Source organism: Callorhinus ursinus, unplaced genomic scaffold (genome assembly GCF_003265705.2).
Source record: "Callorhinus ursinus isolate GAN/ISIS: 27379988/994484 unplaced genomic scaffold, GSC_fseal_2.0 scaffold9, whole genome shotgun sequence".
Classification (NCBI taxonomy): domain Eukaryota; kingdom Metazoa; phylum Chordata; class Mammalia; order Carnivora; family Otariidae; genus Callorhinus; species Callorhinus ursinus.
Genome location: NW_027397071.1, coordinates 24,964,070 through 24,991,886, shown reverse-complemented (window position 1 = coordinate 24,991,886; position 27,817 = coordinate 24,964,070). Strand labels below are relative to the sequence as shown.

At 40.2% G+C, this 27,817-nt stretch overlaps 1 protein-coding gene and 1 pseudogene across 4 annotated transcripts in view; one reads left to right on the top strand and one right to left on the bottom strand.

Moving 5' to 3' along the window:
* Positions 1-2,245: 2,245 nt before the first annotated feature.
* LOC112824661 (small ribosomal subunit protein uS8 pseudogene) lies at positions 2,246-2,710 on the bottom strand (annotated as a pseudogene).
* A 9,867-nt stretch (positions 2,711-12,577) lies between these two features.
* The window catches only part of CDC7 (cell division cycle 7), a 32,810-nt gene continuing 17,570 nt past the window's right edge, over positions 12,578-27,817 (top strand). For 3 of the 4 annotated variants that reach the window (XM_025872176.2, XM_073896327.1, XM_025872174.2), the window contains exons 1-2: positions 12,578-12,683; positions 13,407-13,601. In XM_025872176.2, coding sequence (XP_025727961.1) covers positions 13,487-13,601 — 115 coding nt within the window. In that variant the 5' untranslated portion in view covers positions 12,578-12,683; positions 13,407-13,486. The remainder of the gene's footprint in view (positions 12,684-13,406; positions 13,602-27,817) is intronic. The other variant, XM_025872175.2, reaches the window with a different exon arrangement.

Sequence of the window (27,817 nt, the reverse complement as noted above, 5' to 3'; positions counted from 1 at the left end):
ATATATATATATACACACACACACACAATGGAATATTATGCAGGCATAAAAAAACCAAAATCTTGCCATTTGCAACGACATGGATGGAACTAGATGATATAATGCTAAGCGAAATAAGTCAATCAGAGAAAGACATGTATCATATGATCCCACTGATATGAGGAATTCTTAATCTCAGGAAACAAACTGAGTGTTGCTGGAGTGGTGGGGGGTGGGAGGGATGGGGTGGCTGGGTGATAGACATTGGGAGGGTATGTGCTATGGTGAGTGCTGTGAATTGTGTAAGACTGATGAATCACTGACCTGTACCTCTGAAACAAATAATACATTATATGTTAAAAAAAAGAAGAAGAAGAAGATAGTAGGAAGGGAAAAATGAAGGGGGGAAAATAGGAGGGGGAGACGAACCATGAGAGACTATGGACTCTGAGAAACAAACTGAGGGTTCTAGAGGGGAGTGGGGTGGGGGGATGGGTTAGCCTGGTGATGCGTATTAAAGAGGGCATGTATTGAATGGAGCACGTATTAAATGGAGCACTGGGTGTTATATGCAAACAATGAATCATAGAACACTACATCAAAAACTAATGATGTAATATATGGTGATTAACATAACAATAAAATTAAATTTAAAAAAAGAGTGGCGGGCGCCTGGGTGGCTCAGTTGGTTAAGCGACTGCCTTCGGCTCAGGTCATGATCCTGGAGTCCCGGGATCGAGTCCCGCATCAGGCTCCCTGCTCAGTGGGGAGTCTGCTTCTCCCTCTGACCCTCTTCCCTCTCGTGCTCTCTATCTCTCATTCCCTCTCTCTCAAATAAATAATAAAATCTTTAAAAAAAAATAAAAAAAAATAAAAAAAGAGTGGCTCCTATTTCAAAACAAAACAAAACAAAACAGAAAATGACAAGTGTTAATGAGAATGTAGAGAAATTAGAACACTTGTGCACTGTTGATAGGAATGTAAAATGGGACAGCTGCTGTGGAAAACTGTATGGCAATTCCTCAAAAAATTAAAAATAGAATTACCATATAATCCAGTACTTCTAGTTATATACCCCAAAGAATTGAAAGTGAGGTCTCTAAGAGATATGTGGATACCCATATTCATAGTAGCATTATTCACAATAGCTAAAATGTAGAAGCAACCTAAATGTCCACCAATGGATGAATGAATAATCAAAATGTGGTATAGGCATACAATCAAATATTATTCAGCCTGAGAAAGAAAATTCTGACATATGCCACAACATGGATAAACCTTGAGGATATTTTGCTAAGTGGAATAAGTTGGGCACAAAAAGACAAATACTGTATGATTCTGTTTACATGTGGTATCTAAAATAGTCAAATTCATAGAAACAGAAAATAGAATGAAGGTTGCCAGGAATTGGGGGAGGTGAGGAATGGGGACTGACTGTTTCATGGGTGTAGAGTTTTAGTCTTGTAGAATGAAAAGAGTTCTGAAGATGGATGGTGATGTTGCTCTGTGACAATAGGAATGTACTTAATACCACTGAACTGTACACTTAAAAATGGGTAAGATGGTTAAGATTTTGTGTATTTTACCACAATAAAAAAGTTTTTTAAAAATATAGTTGATATCGAATATAAATAAAGACCTTTGTAACCAAAGAGTCCTAAATTCCAATTCCAGCTCTACCACTTACTGGCTTGTCAGCAATTTAGCCGTTTCTAAAGCTCACTTTCCTGGTCCATAAAAAGGTTCATTAATGAAAGAATTAATAAGATAGCATATAAAAGTCGTAATTCAGTGCCGATTCAGTGCTTACGATACACTCATTTAATGTACTCTCTTCTTTTTCTCTCATTATACCAATAATTCAAGCGTACAGCAAAAGGGATTGAGAAGGACTTCTTGGAGGTTTCCCTTAATGCACTGCTATTGTTGAACTTTCCTAGTTTCTTTTTCTTTTTTAAGATTTATTTATTTATTTATTTATTATTTATTTAGAGAAAGGGTGCACGAACAGGGAGAGGGGCAGAAGGAGGAGAGAATCTCAAGCAGACTCCTCCGGCTGAGCACACAGCCCCACTCCAGGCTCCATCTCACGACCCTGAGACCTGAGCCAAAATCAAGAGTTGGACACTCAGCCACCTGAGCCACCCAGTTGCGCCAAACTTTCCTAATTTCTGTTCAGGATGCCTGAATGGGAGGGAAGTCTTACAGTTTGGTCACTATAATTATGTCCCTCGATGCCACGGGAAAATGCCCATTTTCCTCACAATTTTTTTTTTTTTTTTGTCCATTGAGGCATTTTATTTGCAAGTATGTATTACATCCCTAGAAAAAGAATCCCAGGATTTTCCCTCCTTTGTGTTTTCGTCTTGCTTCTTCATGGTCCATGATGCCAGCTGAGGTTGTCCAGTACAATGAAACCAAACTGGTGGGACGGGAACAGGTTATTCTGCCATTTTTCTAGATCTTTCAGTTATACATCAAATCTGGGGCTGATCACTCCACACTTGTTTAACCTGCCCGTGAGGTTAACAACAATCTTCCCTGCTCTGTGATCATCAGTGATCTCAAATTCGCCAATGTAACCATGCTTCATCATCACAGTGAGAAACTGGACGCTGACTTTGGAGCATGGCCTAATAAGAACCTGGTGTTTGCCTCACTTCTCAACATTGTTAATGCTCTTGAGAGCATCTGCCAGGACATTCATGCGCACCATTATGGCGGCACGGAAAGATGGCGGAAAGAGCTTACTCACTATTTTAATGCAGGACTAAGCTTAAATATTATTTACCTACCTCAGCTACAACCAAACCCTCAAGAAAGGGGTTTGGGTTGGAATCATTTACCCCAGTTGTCTCTCAACTATTCACCAGCTTCTTCTTTTTTTTTTCAAGTAGGCTCCACACCCAGTGTGAAGTCCAACACTGGGCTTGAGCCCAGGATCCTGAGATCAAGACCTGAGCTGAGATCAAGAGTCAGATGCCCAACGGGCTGAGCCAGAAAGGCACCTCCTCCAAAAATGGCTACATAAAAAGAAGGGAACTATTTTTCATTGGCTAATTTGTTCCTACATTCACTCATTAGAATTGTTGACTTAGTTAATATTGCTTCAACTGTTTTCTCTTGTAAAGGAGACCACATTGGCAACACTAGAAACAACATTCTTGTGGTCAGATCAGCAATGATGAGAACAGGGTTGCTACTTTTGCTTTCTTGTACACCTTTTAGTTCATAAACAAACTAGAGGCTTGCTCTCCTTTCAACATCCCACAGGGAGATATAAACCCAAGCAAAATAGAAATGACTTGAATGCCGCATAAAGCCATGAAAGAGGAAACACACAAAAAATGAAGCTTTTCCAAAAAGAGACCATTTCAGGTCTATTTCAAGTTCTTGCTCCTACTAACTCTAAACATTTATTGAATAGGTCACCCAATTATAGCCTCTTTCTCCTATAGTGAATTTTCTGCACTCTTCCCAAAGTGATCTTAATAAAACTCAGTTTATATTTTTCTTACCCCCGTTTAACTTTATTATCTTGCTATTACCCGTTTTGGAGACTAGCACACAAGGAGGTTCTTGATGAGGTCCGTTTCTACTCTCTAGCTCCTCTCCCTCCAATCTTTTTCTTTTCTAAACAACTTATAGTTCCCTGAGCACATTTGTCTGTTTTAGTTCTCTTTCAATGGCTAAGAGAATGCCTCTTCCTTCCCCCATTCACCTGGTGGTAAACTCATTAACTTTTTAAAACTCAGCTTGGGCTTCAGTTTCCCCAGAAAAAGTTCTCTGATTCAGAGTTAATAACTCGTTCTTCTGTGCACTTACTCCATTTTACTCATTCATTCATTTGACAAGATTCAATAACATTCAACAGATATTTACTGACCTAGTTAACCCATGTCAAGTACTGTGCTAGGGAATCTCATCTTCACCTCTGTCTCCCTGGCTAATGCTCACATACAGTTCACCATGTGGCAGGCACTGTTCTAAACAACACACATTTATTAATTTATTTACCTGAGCAACAACTTTGTGAAGTAGATACTCTTACTATCACCATTGTATAAATGAAGCAACTGAATCCCAGAGAGGTTAAGTAAGTTTCCCACGGTCACCCTAACAGTCCAGCTTCAGAGCGCATGTTCAAGACAGGCCTCGTCCCTATTATAAGAGATAACAAGTCTAATGAGGAAGATCAACATTAACAAGTAATTGTAACAAAATTGATAAAAGAAAGTACAGAATGCTCTGGAAGCAGACACCTAGAGACCTAACCTGTTCAGTTGGCGAGGCTTCCTTGAGAAAGAGGTGCTTAAAGCCAGGTCATGAAGGATGAACATGAAAACTGTTTCTTTCAGCCCCTAGATAGACTTTAAGCCACTTAGAAGAGGAGTCCTCTTCTTAGTCACGTCCATACGACAGGACCTATTCTATTGGCTAGGCACAAGTATGAGAAGGTATTTATCAATTTAATAAATTAATTAAAATGCTAGATGTCTTCTGTGAGCTTTACCAAAAGCTTTAAATGTTTTATTCAATCTGTGTAACATTCCTGCAATCCCAGGACTCCGGGATCATGACCTGAGCCGAAGGCAGGTGTTTTAACTGACTGAGCCACCCAGGCGCCCTATAGTTTTATTTTTGAAATAGTATTTCCCCATGAAATGCTAAGTGTTTTGTCCCACGTGTATTTTACAATGATTGTGTAGACTTTCATTTTATAATATGGAGGTTTATTTCATGTACCTATTTTGTCTTAGTCCATTCAGGCTGCTATAACAAAACTACTGCAGATTGGTGGCTTAAACAACAGACACTTATTTCTCACATTTCTGGAGGCTGGGCAAGTCCAAGATCAAGGACCAGATGGATGAGAACATTTTCCTGGTTTTGTTGTGCCCTCACCTGGCAGAAGGGACAAGGGAGCTCTGTGGGTTCTCTTTATAAGGACATTAATTCCAACTGCAGCTCTCACTCCCAGGATCTAATCACCTCTCAAAGGCATCATCTCTTTACACCATCACAAGGGGGATTAGGTTTCAAAATCAACATGTGAAAGGGGGGCCCCCAGAAACATTAAATCTATAGCTATTGTCTTAAGAGAAATTTTCTGTTCATATTCAAAAGCTATGTATTTGTTTTATCTTTATCCTAGGTTATCTATCTTTGGGGATTTCCTGAGAGAGTCCTCTGCTTAATAGTGGAGGTTAAAAAAAAAAAAAAAGTGGGAAGGGGGATAAGACTTCCAATAACTTTTCCTGTTAACAGGTGCCTCCACGAGAAGAAAAAAAGAGCAAAATTCTTTGAAAGTTGTGCTGGGAACTTATTCTGAGTTGACCATACAACTGACAGGGACTCCCTACTTTTCCTAGAGGGAGCGGCTTCACCCAACTCAAATTTCCACCTGCTCCAAGGTCTCCACCTGCTGGGTACCAGGTTTTCCCAGATAAGTTATCTATAATCACTTAGCATCTAAACACAGATTGTCTGATGCCCAAGCAGTTTGAATCCCACTAAGATTGTCCCCATGTGTTCCCTATAAGAAAGGAGAAAAATAGGAGGGCAGGACAAACTTTGCTGCAGCACAGACCCACAATCTCACTAGTAACAAGAGGTCCATAGCTTCTCTTGCTCACTGTTAGCTAATAACTTTTCCCAATAAAGTTTATTCCTTTTTCCAGACTGTGTGATTCTGACACTATGGAATTCACTCTTAGCCACCTTGGAGGACAGCCTTAAATGATTCCTTATTTGTCAAATAAAAATTTCTGCTTAGCGCTCAGGAGTAAAAGGTTTTGAGAAGCAGCTGTGTTAGGGGTTTGAGGGGGAGAAGTGGTCTGCTGACAGGGAAAGATTTTTAACACAACTGGATAAACATAGGCAGACTTGGGGCCATATGGTACCCCATGCCCCAGCCCAGGTAGACAATGGCTTAATTGTCCCTCTAATTGCTCACTCCTCCAATGAAAAATGCACAGGCTTTGGGACATGAAGAGTAGAATTGTAAGTCCTGACTTACCTGTTTTATTGTGTGAACTTATCAAGCAAGTTCGACTTCCAACTCAGCTGTTCAAAAAACTGCTACATTTATTTATCTGAATCCAATTTAATTTGCCCCTGAGACATCATTCTGCTGAGATGGTAGGAAATTCATTCTCTTCATCCCCTCTAACCCTGGCAGGAATTATGCAAAGATTCCAGGTTGGTGTCTTATGTAGCACCAAAGCACTGGGGAGACCACCTCTTAGTGATGAGGTATCCATTGTCCCATTGTCCAGCCCACCTGGTCCCTCCCTGCTCCTGTCAACTGAGGTGGGCATCTTGCCAGGCCTAGGAAGCAGTCTTCCTAGAAGCACTGCTCATTCTCCATTCAAGTCTTCCATCTCCCCCTCCAGGGGACAGGATCTACCAACATGGTTGTCCCCCACTGAAGGAACCCCACCCCCCCCATTAACTTTTTCCCTCTCTTACAGGACATCTAGAATAATAAGATTAAAGCTTGCACAGTGGTCTGTACTTTCACAGGTTAATTCCCTTCTCTACTTCCACTTTCTTTCTTACTTCCCCTTAGCATTCCCTATCTCTTACCTTTGAAGATAAAGAATTCAAAACAGTTATTTTACATAGTCATTGTCTTTTCTCTGACACAGTTTAGAATCATAGAAGGACCTATGTAAAAAACCCTGTTCTGCTATCAGTTGCCTAAAATCACTGCAGAACTTTCTCATGCCTTTGAAATAAAATGACCTCCAGATTCCTATTCCAATGGTTTCTGCTTCTGTCTCTTTTAAGTCTCAGTCCCCAAATCTGTTTCCCCTTCTTGGCAATCCTTCACTCTTGCCTGTGTAAGTGGAGGAAAGAGAGAACAACCTACTGTTACAGGGTTTCTTTTCCTTTAGTGCCCACGGTTCTTGGTCACGCTGCTTCAAAGAATGAAGAGGTAGACCAGATGAAGAGTGGTGGGCAGCAAAGCAAAGTTGTTTTTTTTTTTTTTTAAAGATTTTATTTATTTATTTGAGAGAGACAGAGAGCGAGCACACGAGAGGGGGTAGGGTCAGAGGGAGAAGCAGACTCGCCGCTGAGTGGGGAGCCAGACGCGGGACTCGATCCAGGGACTCCAGGATCATGACCTGAGCCGAAGGCAGCCGCTCAACCAACTGAGCCACCCAGGCGCCCGCAAAGCAAAGTTTAATGAGCAATAGTATCAAGTGCAGTACAAAGCTCCCGAAGAGGGAGGGGACCCAAGAGGGTTGCCACTGGAGTTTCTAAACCTAGGGGTTTTTATGGGCTTGTGGGTGGGTTGTTTTAATCTGATTAACCCTCCGTGTGCCTGTCACCCAAACAGGTTTTTGTCAACTATCTGTCATGTGGGAAAGGGTGGAGGGTCCTTCCAGGGTGGTGTAAAATCCCTCTAAGCATGGTTTCCTCTTAGGGTGACTAGGTTCCCTAGTCCCTGCCTACCTTTCTTCTGTCCTCCATTGCTACTGGATAAACAAACTCTCTTTCTCAGAATATGAGTTCATTTACGTAGGATCAAAAACTCAGTAGATACATTGTACACTGGAAACTAATATAACACTGTATGTATTAACTAACTGTAATTAAAATAAAAACTTAAAAAACTCAGCATATGTTGATGATGACTGCAAAAAGCATTAGTAAAACACCTACTCTGTGGCTAGCATGGAATTAAGTGCTATGACGGATAAAAGAGATCCTTAGAAGAAAAGGTCCTTCTCCACAAGACTGCAGTCAAGTTGGAACATGAAATGCACAGAAGAGCAGTGCACTTCAGAGAACATGAAAGTATATTTAATAAGGAACTAAATTGTTCAATAGTTAATTAGAAAACAAAACAGCACATGATAAGTTTACTTGTAGATGGTCCATAAGGAGTTAACCATGAATTAGGAAAGGGACAGATCCTGAGCTGGGATATCTGGAGAAATGGAACCTTCACTAACTTTAGAGGATGCATAGATATAAAAGAAAATAAATAAAAGATAAAAATGAGACACACACACCACAACACACACACACACACTCTGTGGAGGCCGAATAAACATGCTGTTAACGGAAAAATAGTGAAAGCTCTGGTCTGACCCTAAAGAAAACTTTGTGTTACAGAGTTATCAACATCCCTAAGTAACAACTCTTAATTCAACACACAAGTCAACAATTATTAAACTTCTATTTAATAATTAAATGTCAATTATATGCCCATTTGTATTATTAAACTGAATTTTATAATTAAAATTCAACAATCATTAAATCAACTCATCTTCTATTTGTTCCTGGAGATAAAAAAGCAACCAGCCATTTAAAACCTAAATTCTAGGGGCGCCTGGGTGGCTCAGGTGGTTGTGTCTGACTCTTGATTTTGGCTCAAGCCATGATCTCAGAGTTGGGTGGATGTGGAGCCTGCTTAAGAGTCCCCTCTCTCCCTCTGCCTCTGCCCCCTCCTCCCCCACTCTCTGCCTCTCTCCCTCTTTAAAAAAAGTAAAAATAATAATAATAATAAAACCTAAACTCTAATTGTTCATTAATTCCATAGTCATTTATTGTGTCTCTACTTTGTGGACAGCACTGGGGATAGGACATAGGGAAAGAGGAAAAAATACCGAATATAAATGAAATGAGCTAACATAGTCAGGCTTACTAGGCTAAGCATTTTAACATGTCTTATTTTACTTTATCTAACTCAATCCCTCCAGCAAAACCAAGCAAGGATTTTGTCCATTTTACATTTTTGAAATAGTGACTGTCTCTCACTTAGATATTGAGTAATCCATGCAGGCTACACAGGTAGTATAAAGCTTATAAACAATTTGAGACACAAGATACAGTCATTCAAATAAGTAGTTACTGCGCACTTAGTGTAAAAGATAGAAAAGAGAGGTTAAAAACTACAGAGGTAATTCTATGATTAAATGAAGGGAAATAGGGGCGCCTGTGTGGCTCAGTCGGTTAAGAGACTAACTTCGGCTCAGGTTATGATCCCAGGGATCCTGGGATCAAGCCCCGCATCAGACTCCTTGCTGGGGTGGCGGGGGGAGTCTGCCTCTCCCTCTCCATCTGCCTCTCCCCCAGCTCATGCTCTCTCTCTCTCAAATAAATAAATAAAATCTTTAAAAAATAAAAAATAAATGAGGGGAAATAACTGTGGCAAAGATTATGATAACAAGCTTTAGAGATTAATGTGGCCAAATCTAAATTAGTGGTTTTTACCCTGTTGCACATTGGAGTCAAATGGGGGAGCTTTAAAGGAATCTGATGTTTGGATCCCAACTCCAGAAATTCTGATGTAATTGATCTGAGGTATAGTCTGGGCTTCAGAATTTTAACAGCTTCTCAAGTGATTCGAATGTGCAGGCAAGGTTGAGAGCCGGTGTTCTAGAACAGTGCTTCTGAGGCTTTAGAGATCATACAAATAACCTGGGGAGCCTGTTTTACTGAAGATTCTGATTCCGTAGGTCTGTGGTAGGGCTCAGATTCTTCATGTCTTTCCTATGCCTGTGTGCTGAAATGGCAGCATGCATAAAATACTAATGGAACCCAGAGGAGGGGATATTACTTACTGCTTGGGGAGAAAGTGCATTAGGCAAAATAACTGATATCTTCCTGGCCTGAGCATGGGTTTTGGACTCAGGATAATACAATCTTTTCGCACCAAAACAGATCTTTTTCTCCAGCAAAGTAAACTACCCTCTCGAATGCTTGTTATCTCTGAAATCCCAATTTTCACCATTCTGTGCACCATCTACTAGCTCTATCCTTTTAGCTCAACCTTATACTTCAATTATACCAATTCTTAGATTACAGAGAGTTCCAATCCATAGTTCCCAGGACTTTTTATCTATGTATTGATCTGTCAATCTATATATCAGGATCTATCACCTCCCTATAACCTTTCCTTCTTGCCTCCCAAAGATTCCATGATGCATTATTACAATCACTTCCTTATAAACACCCTCATTTGCCCCTCTGTGTGATATTCATCCTCAGTTAAGTCCAACCATTCTTTTCCATGTCTTCCTTCTCTTGACTGAAGGTTAATTGAGAAATTCATACCACTATTCCATCTGGACTCACTTTATTTTTTTTTTTAAGATTTTATTTATTTATTTGACAGAGAGAGAGTGAGAGAGGGAACACAAGCAGGGGGAGTGGGAGAGGGAGAAGCAGGCTTCCCGCGGAGCAGGGAGCCCTATCCCAGGACCCTGGGATCATGACCTGAGCCGAAGGCACACACTCAACGACTGAGCCACCCAGGCGCCCCTGGACTCACTTTAAATTGAAAATACGCGCTCACTTCAGCTGGCAATACCACAGTCTTTCCACAGTTCACCCTCTCACTCTCAGAATATATCTCTGGTCTTCTCACCCCTCCACCCTCTTACCCCCGCTCTGCCTCACTCTCAGCTGAAGACCTCATCTCATTTTATTAAGAAAATGCATGGGATCTGGTAGGAACTACTTTATCTTCCCACCCATACACAAACCATCTGCACCTGAATTCATCTTCTGTTTTTTCCCTCCTGTTAAAAGGATGGGAATCTAGGTTCTTCCCCCACTCCCCATCTAGGTTCTTCTCGAAAGCCCACTTATGTTTTGGATCCATTCCTTCATTCTCCTCTATGATTTCATTCCTGTAGCTATTCCCTTTTTCTCCAACATCAACAATTTCTCTCCCTACTACACCATTTCCATCATTACATAAGCATTTATCTGTCAACAACATTAATAAAAAACTCCCCTTGCTCTGTTGAACCCACTCTAGCCACCATCCTATTTCTCCAATCTTCAACCCCCCACCGCACCCCACCAAAAAAACTCCAAGAAACCAACCAAAGAAACAAAACTTTAAGACTTGTCCACACTTGTTCATCTTCTGTTCTTTAGTACACTTCAGTCTTTCTGCCTCACACCCTGAAACTATTCTCGCCAGAGACTCTAATGATTGCTATGTTGCCAAATCCATTGGTCATTTCTGTATACTCACTACATGACTTCTATGCAGCATTTGCTATAGTTGACCACTTCCTTTCAATTGGAAAACTTCCTTCTCTTGACTTCTATGACATCAACTTCTCACCTCACAGGTCGTTCCTTCTTAGTCTCTTGTTAGCTCTTCTTCCTCTGCCCAACTTTGAAATGTTGGAGGTTCTCACAGCTCAGTTCTCTGTCTGTAGTCTGCCTAGGTAATCTCAAGTAGTCCCAAGGTTTTAGGTTTCATGTATAAACTCATAACTGCCAATTTTATGTCTCCAGCCTAGACTCAGACCAATATATCCATCTGTTTACTTGACGTTACCATTTGGATATCTAATAGGTCTCTCAGACTTGATTATTGTCAATGCCCATCAACCAAAAACCACTGGGAATAAAACTGTAGTTGAACAAGCTGGGTTTATTGTCTTAGTAGGTGAGAACACACACCATGGAGAACCTTGGGCATCTTAATAAGAGGGTGTTAGAAATTTGGACTTGTTAGGTGATTTACAGGAGGGTTCAAGGAAGAGGGACTTTGCTCTGGATTGGAAAATGTAGGAGGCAGGAGTAATTTTATAATTGGAAATTTTAATGAGTATTATCTAGAAGGACTGAGTATTATCTACTGGGCTGAGGCTAAACCTGTAATCGGTAAAGCAGCAGCAGTCACTCATATTAGCCAGGATAGGAAAATGTTTGCTTATTTTCGTGCCTCAGGCAATGTTTCTGTTTTGCCTACAGTTAGATATGGTTACAGGTATAATTACAAAAATAACTTTTATTTTTGTCTTGATTTATCATGGTCATAGAGTAGCTTTGTCAGATGTTGATTTTCTGCGAATTTACACCCCCTCTTACCACCTCCCCCAACATACCAAGTTCCTTTCTACCCCTGCACTTGCTCTATCCCTTGCCTGGTAGTCTCTTTCCCTATCGGCTCCCACCATGGTGCTTCTTTTCTAGTCACTTACACATCCTTCCACTTGATTTCCTTCAAAGAGCTAATCAATATCTGGAAGAAATTTGTTCATTTGTTCGTTTCTTTGTTGTCGTCTCCTTACTGGAATTTTGCTTCATACAGGGTTGATGTTTTTCTGCGGTGTTCCCGGGTGTAACCCCAGCCTCCAGAAACCTGCCTTACAGCCATGGGCTCAGTAGGAATGAACGAATGTTTGAATGTCGCTGGGCTCATTTCTGCAATAAAATCATAAACAACCAGCAGTTGCATTTTTTGTTTGTTCTAATTTAGTAGGGCGCTCAACAAAAAGAAGTGAAAAGCAGGGGTCAGGAAACTGACCATCTTTTATCCACAGTGTGCCCAGTGTCTTGTGTGGCCACGGTATGTCAGGATGTGCTAGAACTTCTAGAACCTGAGACCTTTCTGTATCTGAACTATCTTTCCTGAAAATAGTGCTGGATCCTTAACCTTACGGCTCACTATTTTTTTTTAAGCAAAGAATTATTCCCGGGCTTTATTTCTGTAACCGCTCTTTTAGCCAACCACCGCCTAGGGGAAGAAACCCAACCCTCTTGCGCAAGCGCCCAGTAGCCGATTGCGCGACTCCGAGGGCTCTACAGTGCGCATGAGCAATCTGAAGCGGCGAGGCGGGAAGTGTTGCGCAGGCGCGTTTGGCAGACTCGCTAGGTGGGGAGCTCTTGGAGGCGGCGACCCAGGCGTCTGGGGAGCCACAGAAGTCGTATTCCCTTAAACTGTGAGTTTCCGACGGTTTGTTCCATGGCGCGGGATTCTGAGGGATTAGAAACGAATTCTGGATCGTGACTTCGGTCTTGTCGCAGCGCAGTAACTCCCTCACCCCCTTCGGATCCCGCTGACCTACGGCGGGAAAGTCCTGCGCCTGCGCACTAAGCATCCCGTTCGCTCTCGGGTCTGAGGGAGGAAGGTCCTTCCCGGCTGAGCTCGCGGCCTGTGCTCCTAGAAGGATCCCATTCATTCCATTTTCTCTTTGCCCGGCGTTCGTGGCCTGTATCGGATCAGTTCTCCATCCGCTTGCACGGCGCATCGGACAAGCCTCCTGGCGCTCCCTTTGAGTAGTCAAACCATTTCCTCCTTCAGTCCTCTCCCTCAGGTCAAACCGCTCTCCTCACAAGGCCTACCCCAACCTGTCCCTACTCCCCCATTCTCCAGCTGGCTGGTGCCGGGGCGGGCTGCCACCCCGGTTCCCACCAACACCCTTTCCTTTGCCGCCGGCCGCCGAGGATGCTCCCCTGACTAGGACATTTTGCCTTCGTTCCCCCTGCTTGTGTTTCTGGAAGGTGAAAGTGAAGCAAATGGAATCCTTAGAAATGGCCCACAGGTTTCCCACCTTTGGGGATTTTAGACATATGGTGCATTCTTAAATGTTTGCCCCTTGGGGGAGAGTGGCATTTTTTAGTGCTTGGTTCAGTAAGTGATTTAAACTTCTCATCTTCTCCAGTATTCTAATTTTCACAGCTGCTTTGTTCCCCCTGTGGACATGACCCCTTAGCTGGCATTTTGCATCCCAGTTGTTTGGTGATGGAGGCATCTTTGGGGATTCAGATGGATGAACCAATGGCTTTTTCTCCCCAGCGTGACCAGGTTCAGGCGGATGGCTCGTTAAAAAAACACGAGCAGAATTTTAAACTACCAGGTATGTGTTTAATTCCAAGGATGTGCAGGCAACAATTCTGTGATTTCGATTATTTTTTCTTAAAGGGAACTTCCTGAATGGTAAAGTGAGTTGTATGTTTATATGGGAGCATTTTACAAATCAGTAAAGCATCCTAAGATCTAGATTTAGGATTGGATTGCTATCCAGTGGGATGGATAGCAATGGATTACAGGCCATCTACGTCATTTTACAGATGAAGTTGCTAAGGTGGTTATCCAAGAACACAGTTTGTTGATACTCAAACTAGAATTTCTTTTCTCCTAGGCCTGTGTTCTTATCTCTACTCACCACATTGCATTAAACTTGGATTTAGAAGTCAACATTGGAGGGATTTTCAGTTAAAAGTATTGAAAAGCAGAATTCACTGACAAAAATAAATGGTTTACCAATAGTAAAGCACTGTTTCTCCGTGTACCTTATGAAGTGGTGTTTGACCCTAATCCAGACCCTGAAGTGAGAAGGAGGGGAACAAACAGTACTTGATCTTGTACACTAAAACGTGCACCTTCATTCCTGCTCTAGCAGTGCCTGGGACATTATAGACCTTTAATAAATACTTGTTAAATAGGGGAGTCCCAGTTGACCATTTTTCTTTTTCCTAAAAGGTAGCTAAATCTTTTCCATCTTTGTTTTAAACATATTTAGTGCTTGTCCAAAAGATACTAATTTGACCTCCTATCCATGATATACTTATTCACTACAAAATAGACTTTAACAACACCCTAGAAGAATGACATCACTTGCTTTTGCTTTTTGACTGAAAGTAAACTCTTCTTTGGTTTCAAAATGAGTACCCTTTCTGATGTCCCTATTTTTGGTGATGAAAGCCACTATTATTCCAGTTACCTGTGCTTAAAACTTTAAAGATGTCTTCACTTGTAATTTGTATTTGCTCCCCATATCCGGTTACCCAGCTTTATCTTTTTAATATATGTATGGCATTGCTTCTTTCCATTCCCACTTCTACCACAGTAATTTGTTCCCTTACACTTTGCTCCTGAACTGCAATGAAGTTTCTTGTCTAAACTGCCTGCTTTCACTTCTTTTCCATCCTCCAGTTCATCTGGGACACTGCTACTAGAACAATCTTAAAATGCCACTTCATCCAGTTTCATGGATGCTGTCCCTCTTCCATTTTTCCTGTTCTTCGCAATTCAGCTTTCCCCTATGTCATTGGACACATAATACAATAACAGTCATTGTATTATCGTTTTTGTATTTTTTAGCACTCCGTGTATTTTGTCTTTCCAGTTATCCTGTAAGCTCCTCGAAGGCAGTATCTCATACAGCTCCTGGTGTATGTTGTGCTTCAGGCAGAGTATATGAACAGATGAATCTGACTTGGTTCTAGTATTATGTTCAAGTGAAAGCTCCTTTTCTAATATTCTTCTGAAAATCTGAGAAATAAAAGATGAATTTTATTCTAAATTTCTAAAGTTTTATGGCTTTTACATATCAGAACATTGAACCTTATAAGCAGTACTTTTTTTTTTTTTTAAGATTTTATTTATTTATTTGACAGAGAGAGACACAGTGAGAGAGGGAACACAAGCAGGGGGAGTGGGAGAGGGAGAAGCAGGCTTCCTGCTCAGCAGGGAGCCCGATGCGGGGCTTGATCCCAGGACCCTGGGATCATGATCTGAGCCGAAGGCAGACACTTAACCAACTGAGCCACCCAGGCGCCCCAAGCAATACCTTTGATAATTCATAAAACATGCTGAAATTTTAGTCATACCTTTTTTCTAATGACTCTTAGTAAAAGCTAAGGTTATATCAAAAACAACTTCAGTCAGGAGTAAAGCTGATGAGATCCAGGCCCATAACTGTCTCATGATCTAATATGATTTACTTTCCCTTGATGGAATAACTTTTGAATGCTGGGAACTTTTTATGTATCTTTGTATTCCCGGAATCTAATAGTGTCTAGCACATAGTAGGTGCTTGAAAATACTTGAATGAATGGTTTATTTTCTTTTAAAGATTTTATTTATTCATTTGAGAGAGAGAGAGCACAAGCAGGGGAGGGGCAGAGGGAGAAGCTGACTCCTCACTGAGCGGGGAGCCGGAGTTGGGGCTCCATTCTAGGACCCTAAGATCATGACCTGAGCTGAAGACAGATGCCCAGGTGTCCCTGAGCCACCCATGCACCCCCAGTGAATGGCTTAATGCAAGGATATAAAGTAAAATACTTAGTGTAATGGATGAATATCATGATCTTTTGTTTTGGGATATTTGTCAGTTTTTTATAGCTTTTTTTTTGATAAAAAATTATACATGCTTATTGAAGAAAATTTACAAAGTATAGAAAGCCAAAATAAGGAAATAGTATCCTACTATACAAATACTACCACTGTTGACATTTTGTTACAGCCCTTATTCTTCCTGTGCATACAGAGGTACATTTAAGAAAAGAATAAATTAGGAATGTAACAAACTTACTTCTAATCTTTATTTTTTTTACTTAGCAATATGTAACTTGAACATTTCTTATGTAATTAAATCTACAGCTTGATTTAAATTGACTGCCTAATGTTTCATTGCATAGTATGCTATAATTTAATTACCTTTTTTATTGAAACTTTAGATCGTTTTCCATTTTTACCTATTAAGAAAAATGCTCCAATGAACAAAGTACTGGGCATAATATTGTATCAAATGTTTATTTTCCTCTGTATTGTTGAACTATACCATAAGGCATGCATTTGGTGTGTTATGTGGATGCTCTTAGTTGATACTACTAAAATAGGTTATACGTGCCATATGATTTGCCTGGGACAGATCCAGTTTATGCCTGTTGTCACACTGTCCTTATTAGCACCCCTTTTCACTCTCAAGAGTGCCTCAGTTTGGGTTAAATTATATGATCTTCCTAGTTTAAGAGATGTAAGTCAGGCAGTACATGAAGCTCCAGAATAAGCATCACATATATTCCTAGAGTGTTAGTTTTACCCCTTGGTAAGTAATTGAAAACATTTCATTTATATGATGAATATTAAATGTTTATTATGTGCAGTCACTTCTCTAGGTGCTGGGATAAATCAGTGCATAAAATAGACAAAAATCAATGCCCTCAGTCTAGGGGAAAGATAGACAATAAAGAAATATTCAAAAGTGGTTTAGTACTGTGAAGAAAATATAGAAGGGAAGTGGAGATAGGAGGCGTTGGAGGAGGAGATTGTGATTTTAATAAGTGTAATTGGTCAGAGAAGACCTCAGTGTGGTAACAGTTGAACTAAGACTTGAAGGTGGTAAAGGAGTGAGCTATGTAGAAATCTGGGGGAGAGCATTCCCTGGCAGAGGAAACAGCAAGGGAGAAGGCCCTGAGATGGGAGGTGCCTAGCATTTAGGAGTAGCGAGGAGGTCCTTGTGACTGGAAGCTGGGGGGTGATGGGAGTGATGGCAGAGAGGTGTGAGGAGGGGAGGTAGTTCCTTGGCTTTTATACGAAGCGAGTTATGAAACTATTAGTGAGTTTGAGCAAAATAGTGACATGGTGACTTAGCTTTCACAGGATCACTCTGGCTATGTTACATATAGATTATATAGGCCAGCAATGATGAAAACAGTGAGTATAGTGGCTTTATTAAAACCACTTGGATATGTTTGGAAAAAAATAAATAAAACCACTTGGATATATTATGTAGCAGGAAAAAAAATTTTACTTAAAATTTCAAAACAGAAGCCTAGACCTTTATGTTTAAAATATAGGCATTTAATTTTTTGGCTTGTAGACTTTTCACAGTCTTGCCCTAATCCTCAAAGTATATATTCATTCATCTCTGCCTTTAGTAGTAGTTTCCATTGTTTAACATTAACACTCTGCTGTTTACTCTCATCTCCACTTTAGATTTGAGGATTTTGCATTTAGTTTGGTTGTCAGAAAGTTTTACTGTTGTTTAAAAATGTCAGAGTTGTTGTGTAGTGACAGGAAACTAAGCATATTTTGAGTTTTGTAAAGACCGGTAAGTACATAGCAAGTTAGTGAATGGTATGGAAGCACATTGAGCTTACATAGTCATTCACATGGTTTGTGCATTACAGTAGTTCCTTATTACATGTATTTTTCTCTGGTGATTTCTAATAGTTAACCAGCATCTCTACTACTAACTGCCAGCTCATGCTACTACAGAGGGAAGTTCCAAAATATGGAACTCAGACTTGGAAGTAAAGTTTGTCTAATCTGACCCCTTTGATTTGCAGGTTAAGAAACTGGACATTAATGTGGTTTAGTGATAAAGAGTTGAATCTAGGCTCTCTTCTATATCAGCACTCCAGTAGTACCTTCTGTGATAATGGAGATGTCTCTGTTGTCACTTGTGGCTAGTGTGACTGGGAAAATTTTTAATTTTTTTGAACTTTAGCTTAAATTTAAATAGTAGCATGAAACTAGTAGACAGCACAACTCTGTGTCATACTACTACAAAGCTTTTGGTGTTATTAATCATATATACACATACAACAAAAGATGCACACAAACACTTTAATATATTTAGTAATAAAAAGACTACAAACAGGCTTCTTACCATATTTCATCATATATAAATATCATTGTTAGATACACCATTTTATATACTGCTCAGAAATGCTGCCAGTTATACTATGACACAATGCTTTCTTATCACCTAGAATTTTTAATTTAAACTTTTTGAAAGAGTTCTTTGAGATCTAATTAGACAAATAATTGTATGTCTCTGGTACATAATTAAAAAGGAAAACAAACATTTCACCTTTCTCTTCTGAATCAATTTTAGTACTTAGACTCACTGACATCCTGTTTTTCCCCCCTCACAATATTGTTCTCTCTACATTAGTGATGCAGCATTTCTTTGAAGAGTTTATTTTTTTAAAGCCATTGTTAATGGACTCCTAAAAGCCCAGTTATGTGGAGTTGGCCTACATCTGATTTCTCCTTCACCACCTTTACCATTGCTCCCTACAACCATCTGCGCTTAAGGGTTAAATGTGAATGCTCCTTTATGATTTCTTGGATTTTCTTTAAGGTACTGATACCTGTTCTGTAAGTTTGTTGATGCTGGCTGACAGTAATTGTAGGTTGCATCCCAATTTCAGAGTTTTAAAAATTGTTTTTCAGAATCAAGGAAATGTAATATAAAATTGAACATACCATTTTAGTACCTTTCATGGTGCGTTTTCTATAACACTGGAATTTGAAGCTGGTTGGAATTGACACTCATTAGGAAAGATTGTAATTGACTGTGGCAACTATGACTGCTAGAAAGCTGACTTTACCCCCCAGGCCTTGGTTTTGGTTTTTAGAGTGAAGTAGTGTGGTAACTGATAGTGAGGTAGCTGCTACTGTCTTTGGCTTCACTCTTTTGTAGCTTCTTAAACTTTGATTTTTTTTTTCCCCACAGCTATCTCTGAATGCCCCATAATGATAGTAATCATTCACTCATTGAACAAATATGCCAGGCATTTCTAACTAGGAGCTGAATGTACTATGGTAAATTATATAAATAGGGAAATGTACTGATGGAGCTTATATTCTAGTGGGAGGAGGCAGACAGCAAACAAACAAACAGGATGATTTTATAGTGAGTAAGTACTCTAAAGACAATAAGCAGGGTAATTTGAGTAATGAGAGGAATGCTTTTAAATAGGGTGTCAGAGAAGCCTGAACATTGAGCCAGCCACATGAAATTATATGGGAAAAAGATTTCAAGTAGAGGAAATAATAAAAGCAGAAGTGATAAATAATGTTAATAACAATAATTACAATAAGAATTATCACTTTTATTTAATATTTACTATGTGCCAGGCATTGTTGTTAAAAGTTTCTCTTATGTATATTATTTCATTTAATCCTCACAGTATCTCAGTGGCATGGGTACAGTTACTACCCCTTTTCTGTAGATGGGGAGACTAAGGCTCAAGGTGATAAGCTGTGTGCTCAAGGAAGGTCATAGTGCCTCTCAAATATTGGAGCCAGGATTTTAATTTAGGCCTCCCGTCTCCAATACTGGTACGCATAATTACGGTTATAGTCTTGCCTCTTGTATTGAAACCCATAAAGCTTCTCCACTTCACCTATGAAGTAGATGGGAAAGTAATCTTTATATTGATTGATAGAGTGGAAAGAATATTGGACTAGATCTTCTTGGCCTGTTACATAGTTCCAGCTCTTTTTTTTTTTATTCATTTGAGAGAGAGAATGTGTGTGCGCACCCCCCCCCCACACACACACTAGAGCATGGGGGGAGGTCAGAGGGAGAGGGAGAAGCAGCTTCCCACTGAGCAGGGAGTCCCATGCAGGACTTTGTATCCCAGGACCCTAGGATCATGACCTAAGCCAAAGGCAGCCACTTAACTGACTGAGCCACCCAGGCGCCCCTAGTCTCTGAAAGCTCTTAATGTTGTTCTTCCTTCCCCTCAAATTCGTCCTCTACTTATCATCCTGCTTAAAAATTTCCATGGCTTTCACTTGTATTCTCTGTCCTTCCCTTCTTCAGCCACATTGAATTTCATTACTTCCCTCACCCACCTCTCCCCCCCAAAATAATCCACGTCTTTTTCCTTTTCCATGTCTTTACATACATAATTCCTTCTTCCTGAAATACCTCATCCACTTTTTCTACTTGGTGAGTGCATCAGAACACAGCTTAACTGTCACCTGAAGCTTCCTGGTACCTTCAGATGTGTTCATTCCCCTCCCCCTCCTTCTATCTAGTAATATATGCATTCCTGTATTATTATAATTACTGTCTTTGCAGAGTGAGCTTTTAAAATCTGTCTTTCCCACTAGACTGAGTTCCTAGAGAACAGGGGCTGCACCAAATTGTTAAATTTTTTTTAACTACCCATCGCTAAGCATTTTTAAAAATACAGTGTTTGTTAAATGGACAAATGATTTCACTTCCCTGAGTAGGGTTTCTTATCTGAAAATCAGGATAATCGCTTCTCGGCCTTTTGGCTAAGATCAAGTGAAAATCAGGATAATACCTGTTCTGCCAATATCTCAGTGCTATTGTGAAGATCTGAAAAGATAATACATGTGAAAACGATTTGAAAATAGCTTAAACCATTATATACACTATTCATATTATTATTATAACTGAAAAAGTAGCTGATGGTTGGCTTAGATACTGTAATAAAATCCAATGACTTTTTATTATGTTAATCACCATACATTACATCATTATTTTTTTTTAAAGATTATATTTATTTATTTGACAGAGAGAGACACAGTGAAAGAGGGAACACAAACAAGGGGGAGTGGGAGAGGGAGAAGCAGGCTTGCTGCCAAGCAGGGAGCCCGAAGTGGGACTCGATCCCAGGACCCTGGGACCCTGGCCTGAGCCAAAGGCAGACGCCTAACAACTGAGCCACCCAGGCGCCCCACATCATTAGTTTTTTGATGTAGTGTTCCATGATTCATTGTTTGCATATAACACCCAGTGCTCCATTCAATACGTGCCCTCTTTAATACCCATCACCAGGCTAACCCATCCCCCCACCCCCCTCCCCTCTAGAACCCTCAGTTTGTTTCTCAGAGTCCTAGTCTCACATCGTTTGTTTCCCCCTCCGATTTCCCTCCCTTCATTTTTCCGTTCCTACTATCTTCTTTTTTTTTTAACATGTATTATTTGTTTCAGAGGTACAGGTCTGTGATTCAACAGTCTTACACAATTCATAGCGCTCACCATAGCACATACCCTCCCCATTGTCTATCACCCAGCCACCCCATCCCTCCCACCCCCCACCACTCCAGCAACTCTCAGTTTGTTTCCTGAGATTAAGAATTCCTCATATCATTGAGGTCATATGATACATGTATTTCTCTGATTGACTTATTTCACTCAGCATAATACCCTCCAGTTCCATCCACGTCGTTGCAAATGGCAAGATCTCATTCCTTTTGATGGCTGCATAATATTCCGTTGTATATATATACCACATCTTTATCCATTCATCTGTCAATGGACATCTTGGCTCTTTCCATAGTTTGGCTATTGTGGACATTGCTGCTATCAACATTGGAGTGCACGTACCCCTTTGGATCCCTACATTTGTATCTTTGTGGTGAATACCCAGTAGTGCAATTGCTGGATCGTATGGTAGCTCTATTTTCAACTTTTTGAGGACCCTCCATACTGTTTTCCAGAGTGGCTGCCCCAGCTTGCATTCCCACTAACAGTGTAGGAGGGTTCCCCTTTCTCCGCATCCCCGCCGACATCTGTTGTTTACTGACTTACTAATTTTAGCCATTCTGACGGGTGTGAGGTGGTAGCTCATTTGAGGTTTTGATTTGGATTTCCCTGATGCTGAGTGATGTTGAGCACTTTTTCATGTGTCTCTTGGCCATTTGGATGTCATCTTTGGAAAAATATCTGTTCGTGTCTTCTGCCCATTTCTTGGTTGGATCATTTGTTCTTTGGGTGTTGAGTTTGATAAGTTCTTTATAGATTTTGGATATTAGCCCTTTATCTGATAGGTCATTTGCAAGTATCTTCTCCCATTCTGTCAGTTGTCTTTTGGTTTTGTGGACTGTTTCTTTGGCTGTGCAAAAGCTTTTTATCTTGATGAAGTCCCTGTAAGTTCATTTTTGCCCTTGCTTCCCTTGCCTTTGACAATGTTTCTAGGAAGAAGTTGCTGTGGCTGAGATCGAAGAGGTTGCTGCCTGTGTTCTCCCTTAGGATTTTGATGGACTCCTGTCTCACATTGAGGTCTTTCAACCATTTGGAGTCTATTTTTGTGTGTGGTGGAAGGAAATGGTCCAGTTTCATTCTTCTGCATGTGGCTGTCCAATTTTCCCAACACCATTTGTTGAAGAGACTTTTTTCCATTGGACATTCTTTCCTGCTTTGTCAAAGATTAGTTGACCATAGAGTTGTGGGTCCATTTCTGGGCTCTCTATTCCGTTCCATTGATCTATGTGTTTTTGTGCCAGTACCATACTGTCTTGATGATTACAGCTTTGTAATAGAGCTTGAAGTCTGGCATTATGATGCCACCAGCTTTGCTTTTCTTTTTCAACATTCCTCTGGCTATTTGGGGTCTTTTCTGGTTCCATACAAATTTTAGGATTATTTGTTCCATTTCTTTGAAAAAAGTGGATGGTATTTTGATAGGGATTGCATTGAATGTGTAGATTGCTCTAGGTAGCCATTGACATCTTCACAATATTTGTTCTTCCAATCCATGAGCATGGAACGTTTTTCCATTTCTTCGTGTCTTCCTCAGTTTCTTTCATGAGTATTTTATAGTTTTCTGAGTACAGATTCTTTGCCCCTTTGGTTAGATTTATTCGTAGGTAGGGCACCTGGGTGGCTCAGTTGGTTAAGCGACTGGCTTCGGCTCAGGTCATGATCCTGGAGTCCCGGGATCGAGTCCCGCATCGGGCTCCCTGCTCAGCAGGGAGTCTGCTTCTCCCTCTGACCCTCCCCCCTCTCATGCTCTCTCTCTCTCTATCTCATTCTCTCTCTCAAATAAATAAAATAAAATCTTTCAAAAAAAATTCTATTAAATAAAAAAGATTTATTCCTAGGTATCTTATGCTTTTGGGTGTAATTATAAATGGGATAGACTCCTTAATTTCTCTCTCTTCTGTCTTGTTGTTGGTGTATAGGAATGCCACTGCTTTCTGTGCATTGATTTTATATCCTGCCACTTTACTGAATTCCTGTATGAGTTCTAGCAGTTTTGGGGTGGAGGGGTTTGGGTTTTCCACATAAAGTATCATATCATCTGCAAATAGAGTTTGACTTCTTCTTTGCTGATTCGGATGCCTTTTATTTCTTTTTGTTGTCTGATTGCTGTGGCTAGGACTTCTAATACTATTGAATAGCATTGGTGATAGTGGACATCCCTGCCGAGTTCCTGACCTTAGGGGGAAAGCTCTCAGTTTTTCCTCGCTGTGGGTTTTTCATAGATGGCTTTTATGATATTGAAGTATGTACCCTCTAAACCTATACTCTGAGGAGTTTTGATCAAGAAAGGATGCTGTACTTTGTCAAATGCTTTTTCTGCATCTATTAAGAGGATCATATGTTCTTGTTCTTTCTTTTATTAATGTATCACATTGATTGATTTGCAGATGTTGAACCAACCTTGCAGCCCAGGCATAAATCCCACTTAGTCATGGTGAATAATCCTTTTAATGTACTCTTGGATCCTACTGGCTAGTATTTTGGTGAGAATTTTTGCATCGATGTTCATCAAGGATACTGGTCTGTAATTCTCCTTTTTGGTGGGGTCTTTGTTTTTGGGGATCGAGGTAATGGTGGCCTCATAAAACGAGTTTGGAAGTTTTCCTTCCATTTCTATTTTTTGGAACAGTTTCAGAAGAATAGGTATTAGTTCTTCTTTAAATGTTTGGTAGAATTCCCCTGGGAAGCCATCTGGCCCTGGGCTCTTGGGAGATTTTTGATGACTGCTTCAATTTCCTTAGTGGTTATAGGTCTGTTCAGGTTTTCTATTTCTTCCTGGTTCAATTTTGGTAGTTTATACATCTCTAGGAATGCATCTATTTCTTCCACATTATCTAATTTACTGGCATATAGTTGCTCATAATATGTTCTTATAATTGTATTTCTTTGGTGTTGGTTGTGATCTCTCCTCTTTCATTCATGATTTTGTTGATTTGGGTCATTTTTCTTTTTGATAAGTCTGGCCATGGGTTTATCAATCTTGTCAATTCTTTCAGAGAACCAGCTCCTAGTTTCGTGGATCTGTTCTGTTCTTTTGGTTTCTGTTTTTTTTATTTCTGCTCTGATCTTTATTATTCCTGTTCTCCTGCTGGGTTTAGGCTTTATTTGCTTTTCTTTCTCCAGCTCCTTTAGGTGGAGGGTTAGGTTGTGTATTTGAGACCTTTCTTGTTTCTTGAGAAAGGCTTGTATTGCTATATACTTTCCCCTTAGGACTGCCTTTGCTGCATCCCAAAGATTTTGAACAGTTGTGTTTTCATTTTCATTGGTTTCCATGAATTTTTTTAATTCTTTAATTTCCTGGTTGACCCATTCATTCTTTAGTAGGATGCTCTTTAGCCTCCGTGTATTTGAGTTCTTTCCGACTTTCCTCTTGTGATTGAGTTCTAGTTTCAAAGCATTGTGGTCTGAAAATATGCAGGGAATGATCCCAGTCTTTTGGTACCGGTTGAGACCTGATTTGTGACCTAGGATGTGATCAATTCTGGAGAATGTTCCATGGGCACTAGAGAAGAATGTGTATTCTGTTGCTTCAGGATGGAATGTTCTGAATATATCTGTGAAGTCCATTTGGTCCAGTGTGTCATTTAAAGTCTTTATTTCCTTGTTGATCTTTTGCTTAGATGATCTGTCCATTTCAGTGTTAAAGTCCCCCACTATTATTGTATTGTTGTCGATGTGTTTCTTTGCTTTTGTTATTAATTGGCTTATATAATTGGTTGCTCCCATGTTAGGGGCATAGATATTTACAATTGTTAGATCTTCTTGTTGGATAGACCCTTTAAGTATGATATAGTGTCCTTCCTCATCTCTTATTATAGTCTTTGGTTTAAAATCTAATTTGTCTGATATAAGGATTGCCACCCCAGCTTTCTTTTGGTGTTCATTGGCATGGTAAATGGTTTTCCACCCCCTCAGTTTCAATCCGGGGGTATTTTGGGGTCTAAAATGAGTCTCTTGTAGACAGCGTATCGATGGGTCTTGTTTTTTTATCCAGTCTGATAGCCTGTGTCTTTTGATTGGGGCATTTAGTCCATTTACATTCAGGTTTTACTTTTTTTTTAACGATTTTTATTTATTTATTTGACAGAGAGAGAGGGAGGGAGCAAGCACAAGCAGGGGGAATGGCAGGCAGGGGAGAAGCAGACTCTCTGCCGAGCAGGGAGCCTGATGCAGGGCTTGATCCCAGGACCCTGGGACCATGATCCGAGCCGAAGGCAGCGGCTTAACCGACTGAGCCACTCAGGCACCACCAGGGTTTACTATTGAAAGATATGAATTTAGTGCCATTGTATTGCCTGTAAGGTGACTGTTACTGTATATTGTCTGTGTTCCTTTCTGGGCTGTGTTACATTTAGGCTCTCTCTTTGCTTAGAGGACCCCTTTCAATATTTCTTGTAGGGCTGGTTTCATGTTTGCAAATTCCTTTAGTTTTTGTTTGTCCTGGAAGCTTTTTATCTCTCCTATTTTCTTTTTTTTTTTTTTTAAGATTTTATTTATTTCTTTTACAAAGAGAGAGACTGAGAGAGGGAACACAGCAAGGGGGAGTGGGAGAGGGAGGAGAAGCAGGCCTCCCGCCTAGCAGGGAGCCCAATGTGGCGCTTGATCCCAGGACCCTGGGATCATGACCTGAGCCGGAGGCAGACGCTTAACGACTGAACCACCCAGGTGCCCCTCTCCTATTTTCAGTGACAGCCTAGGTGGATAGAGTATTCTTGGCTGCATATTTTTCTCATTTAGTGCTCTGAATATATCATGCCAGTCCCTTCCCAGATCTCTGTGGATAGTTCTGTTGCCAATCTAATGTTTCTACCATTGTAGGTTACAGGTCTCTTCTCCCGAGCTGCTTTCAGGATTTTCTCTTTGTCTCTGAGACTCGTAAGTTTTACTATTAAATGTTGGGGTGTTGACCTATTTTTATTGATTTTGAGGGGTTTTCTCTGTGCCTCCTGGATTTTGATGCCTGTTTCCTTCTCCATATTAGGGAAGTTCTCTGCTATAATTGGCTCCAATATACCTTCTGCCCCTCTCTCTCTTTCTTCTTCTTCTGGGATCCCAATTATTCTAATATTGTTTTGTCTTATGGTATCACTTATCTCTCGAATTCTGCCCTCATGATCCAGTAGTTGTTTTATCTCTCTTTTTCTCAGCTTCTTTATTTTCCATCATTTGGTCTTCTGTATCACTAATTCTCTCTTCTGCATCATTTATCCTAGCAGAGCCTCCATTTTTGATTGCACCTCATTAGTAGCCTTTTTGATTTTGACTTGGTTGGATTTTAGTTCTTTTATTTCTCCAGAAAGGGTTTCTCTAATATCTTCCATGCTTTTTTCAAGCCCAGCTAGTATCTTTAAAATCATCATTCTGAACTCTAGTTCAGACATCTTACTAATGTCTATATTGATTAGGTTCCTGGCAGTTGGTACTGCCTCTTGTTCTTTTTGTTGAGGTGATTTTTTTCCATCTTGTCATTTTGTCCAGAGGAGAATAGATGAATGAGAGAACAAAATGCTAACAGGGTAACAACATCCCCAGAAAAATACACACTAAAAAAATCAGAAGAGACCTGAAACTGGGGGAAAAGAAAGGGAAAGAAAGAAAAAAGAAAAAGGTAAAAACAAACAACAAAAAAAACCAGAATATGATCGAATATGATCAGTCTGGTGCATAGATCAGTGCCCCACACCAGATTTTGGGCTTATTTTGGTCTGTTAGAAGAAAGTGCCTCCCAAAATTTTAAAGAAAGAAAAACTTATATATGTACAACATGAGGGTTAATATGATGAAGGTATGGAATATGACTGTAAAAATGAAAATTATAAAAAATTTTATAAAAGGAATTGATAAGAAGTTGGTTGAAAAAATGATTTTAAAAAAAGAATGTGATGAGGCAGGAGACTAGAACAAAGCCATACACTAGAGATTTAGGGTATATTTTGGTCTGTTAGAAGAAATTGTATCCCCAAATTTTAAAGAGAGAACAACTTTATATTATATATAACAAAAATAAGGTTAACTACTATGAAGGGATAGAATATGACTCTAAAAATGAAAAATAAAAAGGGATTGATAAGATGTTGTTTGAAAAAGGGAAGAAGAAAAATTCAAAAAAGAAAAAGTTAAAAAAAAATTAACTTTGAAAGACTAAAGAATCATGGGGAAAAAAGCCATGAATTCTATGTGCAGTATTCCCCTAGCGCTGGAGTTTTGCCATTCTCAATGATGGGTAAACTTGGTCTTGGCTGGCTATTCTTGCTGATCCTCTGGGGGAGGGGCCTGTTGCCATGGTTCCCAAATGTTTTTTGCGGGACGTGGAATTGCACCGTCCTTGCCCGTCTGGGCTATGTAATCTGCTCGGGTTTGCTCTCAGGAGCTTTTGTTCCCTGCAAGCTTTCCATAGAGTGAAATGGCGGCCTCCCAGTCTTTGCTGGGGAGGAGCCGAGAACTTGGGGCTCCACTCCTCAGTGAGCCCCAGCGAAAAGCAGTCAATCACTCCCGTCTCCCTGGTCTCCGGCCCACCCTGTGCTCACCCA